This window comes from Pterocles gutturalis, unplaced genomic scaffold, assembly GCF_000699245.1.
Source record: "Pterocles gutturalis isolate BGI_N339 unplaced genomic scaffold, ASM69924v1 scaffold19387, whole genome shotgun sequence".
In the NCBI taxonomy this organism is placed as follows: domain Eukaryota; kingdom Metazoa; phylum Chordata; class Aves; order Pterocliformes; family Pteroclidae; genus Pterocles; species Pterocles gutturalis.
This window is the reverse complement of record NW_010113255.1, coordinates 20,757-28,030: the sequence shown is the minus strand read 5'-3', so window position 1 is coordinate 28,030 and position 7,274 is coordinate 20,757. Positions and strand designations below refer to the sequence as shown.

The 7,274-nt window shown below is 38.3% G+C and overlaps 1 protein-coding gene across 1 annotated transcript in view; it reads right to left on the bottom strand.

Annotated features, from left to right (window-relative positions):
- The window catches only part of CEP350 (centrosomal protein 350kDa), a 60,275-nt gene that overhangs the window by 33,021 nt on the left and 19,980 nt on the right, over window positions 1–7,274 (bottom strand). The window contains 7 exon segments of the mRNA XM_010074428.1: window positions 708–836; window positions 1,187–1,323; window positions 3,317–3,448; window positions 3,686–3,796; window positions 4,467–4,656; window positions 4,775–4,966; window positions 6,584–6,773. Coding sequence (XP_010072730.1) covers window positions 708–836; window positions 1,187–1,323; window positions 3,317–3,448; window positions 3,686–3,796; window positions 4,467–4,656; window positions 4,775–4,966; window positions 6,584–6,773 — 1,081 coding nt within the window.

Below are 7,274 nucleotides of genomic sequence, written 5' to 3'. Positions count from 1 at the left end.
CCCCAATTATTTTTCCTTTTCTGGAATGTCACCACTGCCTTTTGTCATCTCACTGTGCACCTCCAAGAAAAGTCTAGCCTCATATTCCCTAACAACCCACCTTTACAATACTGCAACTAGATCCCTGTCCCCTTTAGCCATCTCTCTTCTAGGTTAAGTATCTCAGCTCCCTCAGCCCCTCTTTTAGATCACATACTCCAGCCTCCTAACCATCTTGGTGGTTCACCCCTACAATTGCATCAGTACGTTAATGTCTTCTCTTTACGGAGGAGCCCAAAACCAGAGACTGTATTCCACATACAGTCTCACAAGAGCTAAATGGAGGGGAATAATAATTTCCCTTCACCTGCTCGCTAGACTCTTGCTAATTCAGCTGAATGAGAAAGCAGATGCGTAACTCTTCTTTTTACGTTAAAAAAGAGAAAAGTGTACAGTTAGAAAAAACACAGCAAATTCAGAACAGAAGATATTAACACACAATGTACTATTACACTGTGAACCCCAGTGTAGTAGGATTTTTAATTAAAGACAAAGCAGATTCTGGTAGGCATGTAGACTTTCAAGCTCTAGCATATAAGACAGGTTTACCTGTTGAAGGTTTAATACTGATGTTCCCTCTTTTTAAAAAAAAATTGAAGGAAATATCTTGATATTCCTTTGTACTTTAGTTCTTATTCATAGCAAAAAAACCCCTGTGTAATCTAAACTCCGCTTACCTCTGATCATGAACCTTTGATCTTGAGGACTCTGAATAACTATCAAACATCAGCGAGTATGTCTGTTTTGAGTCACCTGTCTCCCCTTTACCTTGCGACACGGCAGCAGATTCACATTTCCTTAGAAAGAGAAGGGTTTGGGTAAATCCATGTTGTCTTAAACCAAAGCTTTCATCAGTTTACTAGAAGTAGTAACAGTTAAAATTTCTGAAAAGACCACTTAAAGCTTAGACTAGTTAAATCATCCCAGAAAACATTTAGAACATCTTTTTCTACTCTTTTATATATAGCTTCACAGAACCAGTTAATGTTACTTTTGGGGTACACTATAAAGAGCATAAAGACAGAATGTAAATTCTTCTTAAATGCTCACTCATGATGACATCTTACAATTCTCTTAAAGAACAGGTGAAGCAAAACCTAACAAATCTTATTCCCCCCTTCCTAAGATGTGAAACATTAGGAAAAACCTGTTTGCATCAGTTCGGGCTTTCAGTTGCTTCATGAACCCTGAATGATGCTGCTGCTGGTGGTCAAACAAGGCGGTGACTGGAGCAGCTGGAGCGCTGACAGCATCTGAGATCTGGGTTCGTACTAACTCTGTCATCTGAGTACAATGAAAACCAAAGGAATACAATGAGTTTAATCAGCACCAAAATGTTTTAGAAAGATAAAATAGTCCTTCTCACAGGTAATTTACTAATTTATTGAACAAATGTGTAAGACGTGGTTTTGAGATGGTTTGTAACAATATACTAACCAATTTTGTCTGTAAGAAGTGCATACTGCTCTGTGAATACATATTTAATTTATGCAGAGTGGAATTACTGATCCAAAACTACAGACATGCAAGACACTACTAATCATTCTGATCAACTGAAGCAAACTCTGGTCACTAGAATGTTCCCCACATAATAAAACACTCCAGGCTTACCATTAGCATTCACTAAAAGAGAAAAACAAACAAAAGGAAAAAAAAAAGCCAGAAGCAATGTTTTCTTTTTCATTTGGAAGTACACCTCACCCAAAGAGCAAGAAATATTTCCACTCTAAAGGAAGCAACAGTTTTAATGTTCCAACATGATGCAAGCTACCAGGTCTAAAATTGGCAGCATTAAATCAACAGATAGCCATGAATTTCTCCTTTTTAACGTATGGCAGTCACTGTGTACCTGACTAGAAATAAGAACAACTTCAGAAATCACAGCAGATGACTCGTTCTCTTAGAAGCTTCAGAATTTACTATTTTTCTTCTCGTTCAAAGGTCTGCCTCTTGCAGAACAAGGAACTCGGGGTGGTTTTGAAGGTAGCAATAAGCTGAATTTCAGTAACTTCCAATACACCTATTGAACTTCATTAATTCTTCAGTTAATTTATTCATTAATTGTAATGCAGACAATTTTTTAAATCAAGTGAATATCAGGAGTCACTTGTGAACGTGGATAGAAAAGCTACTCTGATAGCCCATCATCACTGACCAGGTCACCCCCAGCCACCTCTCCACAAGCACCTCTTATTCTCACACTTTAAACTTAGAGCAAGACAAGAAATTAAAACCCTACACCAAATAAAAGCTGTCTTTGTTTCCTCTACCTTGTTTCTTAATTGGCTTTAACTCACTTTGGCTCTATAAACTAAGAATTGTCTTTATCCAAGACTTTGCTACCTGCCATCAACAACCACTGCACACATCTCAGGTACCTGAGCTTTTCTGCTCCTTTAACCTAAACCATTCTTGTCTACTCAAAAATTATTTAAACTTCACATATTTGGCAAAGCCCAGAACCAGTACATCAGCATTACTCTACAGTCCCGTTACCTATCGTAAAAACAGCCTATCTGAACACCAACATGTGCATAAGCTGTGAACAAACAGTTATGTTCATAACCAGCCACCTTCTGCACTCCATCCCATAACCCTAATCCACAGTCATTGCAAATTCTAAACTATGAAGAAACAAAAGCATTTTTCGGTTACCACGTTTCTTATCTATGTGTGAAGCAGCCGCTAAATGTTGAGTACAAGAAGTATAAAAACTGATACACTGACATATCAAAACTGAAAACTAATAAAAATTCCATATGCCACAAGAAGAATAAAAAGACTCGCGGAAAAATACAACTTCAAACTCTGTACCAAGTTAAAAGCCCCGCTGAAGATCTGCCCCCCCTCCTTTTTTATTGTTATTTACTTTATTTGTTGATCTCCTACCTTCAAAAGTAAGCAAAATTGCAATTTCCCTACTTTTCTAATTCAATTTGCATATGAAACAGATATAGGATCAATCCCTGATGGAGCATAACTCTTACAAATTAAAGACATTGTGTTCACTAACATCAATCTATCCTGCAAGAACAAAAACTTCTTAACAGTTTGTCAACTGGAAGATCATAAGAATAGTGAACAGGGATTTAAGGCTGCCAACTGACTTCTAAGTAAAATGCCAGAAAAGTTCCTTTAAAGTTCTATCATTTGTCATGTTCTGAAGGTTAACAAGTTGCCCTGAGAATGACACTGAACAGAATGACCTAGAGGTAAAAAAAGTATCCAAAATAATACTGAAATTAGAGTAGCTTCTTCCTGTCACTCAGGAACTCACCTCCCGGATCTGGTGAGCTGCATCTGCAGCGAGAAGTGCAGTTTCTGCCTGCTTGACCGCAGCCTTGCGTGGGCTCTCTTGTACAGCCTCCTGTCGTGACTGGACCAGATTCTGCAGTGACTCTGCATGGACCTACGCAGAAAACACAGCCAGTTCAGCTCTTCAAAATTTTCTGGCTGCAACTCCAGTTTTATTTCTCAAAATCTAAGGGGAAAAAACTTTGAAATTGGCCCCTATTTTTCAGCTATATTAAACCCCTTCACCACTTCCACATGTTCATAGCTTCAAATTAAGAATACTTGTAGGCACAGATTTACTTACAGTGTTTTGCCTCTTACACACTCCACATTTTTTGAAGGGCAGCATTACCTGAGCTGCCTTCTGCCTTGCCTCGTCCAGTTGTCTCTGACTTTCTAAAGCTTCTTGTTCGGCCTTGATTTTCAAAAGGGCTAGGTCCCGTTCATGACGCTGCTGCTGTGCCTAGAGATTAGGAAAACAAGTTTTAATCATGCAAGTTAAATGTAAAGACCTTTTTTGTGCCTTAGGCGCTGACTGCTAACTACCTTTGAGAGATCTAGATCTACTCTACTGGTGGTGCCTCTTCTGCTAGAGTAAAATTTTCAGCCTACTGACTGACCCCCTCATTTTTTAAGTAGACAGTAGACAATGCAAATTCCCCATAGTCTTCCACTACAGTGTAGAAAGAAAGAGGATTTAGGAGATCAATTAATTCAACAAACTAAAACAAGCAATCTTTTCAGCCTAAGGGAATTTAAAACAAAAATATCTTTTTCATGGAATAAGACAAATGATCCAGCCTGAAAAACTACACTATGTTGCATCGAGACCCAACATCAAACTCAGCAAATAATCAAGTTCTTATTTTACTGAAGTACAGAACCAAAGCAGTGATTCCAGCTAACAGTATATTAATGACACATATTCCAAAGTCACCAGGTCCTGGGTATCAACTTAAAATAAGAAAGATAACAGACATTAATCCTAAAAAAATACACAATATCAGAAATGCTCCATCATGCCCATTACGATTTCTCTGCATTGCTATCAAAAGCATAGCTCACCCTAATTTGATTAATTTTATTGCAAAATAAAAAAGCAAGGTTAAGACAAGGAAATATTTTTCCATTACCTTTAGAATCTGAGCCAAAGAAACACTCTCCTGCTGGGCAAGCGATATGCCTTGTACTCGTTCTATATCTGAAAGCTGTCGCACAGACTCCTCAATGGCACTAAGGTAGTTCAATTCTGCTGATAAACGATGCTGAAGACCAGCAGGGGAGAAGCGCATACATCCTGCAAGATAACACTTAACAGTCAACCTCCACAGACTTTAGTTCCCCACAACAAAAAAATAAAGAAAAAAAAAAACTGCTCTGGGATTAGTTATCATTTTAACAAAACAACTCACCATTTGCTGAGGCTGCTCCTGCTACAGACCTACTAGTTCCCAGACTCAAGTCAGGGAAGGCTACGTTAGGCTTCAGCCCTGATGCTGTACTTCCAGAAAAGCCAGCAGGTGACTTGACTCTTTCTGCTGCATTGCCTGCAGAATCAAACTGCAACATTTTTTGGGAACTGGAAGATGGGGAAGAAGTTGGTGTCTTCTGGGATCTTCCTGCGTCCGATAAACTGACAATGAAAATAAAAAAAAAAAGAAGTCAACATTAAGTCCAGTCATTCAATAAGACAATAAAGCAACAACCTAGTTCTTCCATTTACATATACCAAACAGATGTATGCAAAAGGCATAGTCTTTTATGGTTTGCACAGGCCCAGACCACCTTAAAGAAATGGCCTCATGAGATGGGGTTTGTACCTACATGCCAGTTTAGGGTTAAGTTTTGAGCACCTTATTTTTCCGTCAACTATTAAACTTAGCATACACACACACAAAAAAACCCGAACAAAAGACCTACACGTTCTACATGCCACAGAAGCAGTTCCAATATCTCCTGTTAGGCACCTGGCATATCAAAGTCAAGACGCACTCACCTGTATGTGCATTTACGCATCTGTTTTGAGATTCTGAGTGAAGAGTTTTACTCACAGGAAATTATGGCAATATTTTGATATCAGCATATGCTGAACAGTATTTTTAAAAAGTAAACAGGTAACTATCAGCATATGGATGCAACTGAATGTGATAAGCCACTGCCCTGAGTCTCGATCTCTTTCATCAAATTGCAATAAAATGCTTGAAGGCCAAAAACTTGACTTAAACAATTAGTAAAATACTACAGAAACATTTCTTCTTAAGAGAAAGTTAGACACATCCCTTTCCAAATAGACAGAAAAATAATGCAGACACTTCTTAAATTTACTATTCCGATTTGATTAAGGTAAAGAGGATTAACAGTGGCTGCTTAAATCCCTTAGGAAGCTGTTCTGCTTTACTTTGCACATCTTAGGAGGTCACAGGACCTTTCAAACCCAATACTGGATACCAGTGAAAGTCACCAATATAAGTCAATATCTCAAAACCATTCTATACCCACACAGAATGAGTGAAAGACCATTCATATTATTTGTTGCTTTTCAGAAAAAAGTATAGTGAAAACCAGGTTGAGTGTATTTTGTAACTATCTTCATTCTGTAATTAGCAGAAAATAAACTGCATTCATAGCTAGACATACAGAGGATGCAACAGGAGAAGTAATTTTTCCTCTATACACTTTTACGAGGTGCAGCTCATCTCTAAAAAAGCATCATCTCAAAGCTGGACAGGCTTATGAGTATTAGCTGTACACAAGTCTAGCAAATAAATGTCTGTGAATCCTACTGAAAAGAGCAAGAGGACTGTACATGTTGACTCTCTGTTCCCCCCTGTCCTGGGTTAAGCTGAGACAGACTTAACTTTCTTCATAATAGCAACGTCATAACCTCTGCCCAGCTCCCCACACACACACGTTTCTTGCAGACCATTTGTAGAAGGGGAAAACGAAAACTGTATTTCAATGCTTAGGGTACTGAACCTGACAGGACACCTTTATTATCCTTACAAAACAGAGGGGTCATCTGGGGAGGAATCACTGCTTTGCATTTTTTTTTTACTACAGCCATCTACCTTGGGCTTTCATATTCGAAATACAGGGGAAAAAATGTTTTCTGCATGCCCATCTTACTAACATTCGATCCTTTCTGTTACTTTCCTTTTGCATATGCAAAGACATGGCCATTTTTGATACCATGCCATACCACTACCAAGCTTAGCTATATTTGCATACAGTCTTATAAGGTTCACGTTACCTCATCAGGGAGTGTCCAGACAGGTTTTCTAATGTGCTGTCTGTATCTGCGTTCTGGTCATGATCCTTATTGGAAATTCTGCTACTCGATAAGGACTTCTTTGCCTGTTGGGATCCCCACTGTAATTCAGATAGCATTTTATCTTCTTCCACAGGAAAGCGGTGAGAGCGTCCATTGAAAGAGTCCAACCCTAAGAATGAATAACATTGCCAGAAGTTTACATTTGGTATTCTAAATATAAATATCTTAACCATCTGGAGCCCCAAAACAAATAAATGAGAATTTTTTTCCCAACTTAAGATGCTTTTGAGTTCGAAATCTGTAAATCCAACAAGCAAGATGAAAAATTGGCAGCTTCCTACAGGAGATTAAGTTCTCTCCTGCATATTGCGTCCACTGTCAACAAAACTGTCACTCAGCTTTCATTTCAGCACACTATCGGTTTAAATAAAGAAAACAAGCAATTGGCTCTTCAATACTGATAATTAGAATAATGTTTAGCTTTCTTTGGGTAAGCTACAGAATTTTGAAAAAATAGGGAGAGAATTCGTAAGGCCCAGTCTTATTTTTCCTCATCCTTTTATTGACTTTAAACCTAGCTTTTCCTTGTGCTACCTGTTGCTTATATAGTAAGAGTGCACCAAATCTCAAGTTTCTTCATGTTTTTGTCATGTACAAGTTACTGTAGGGA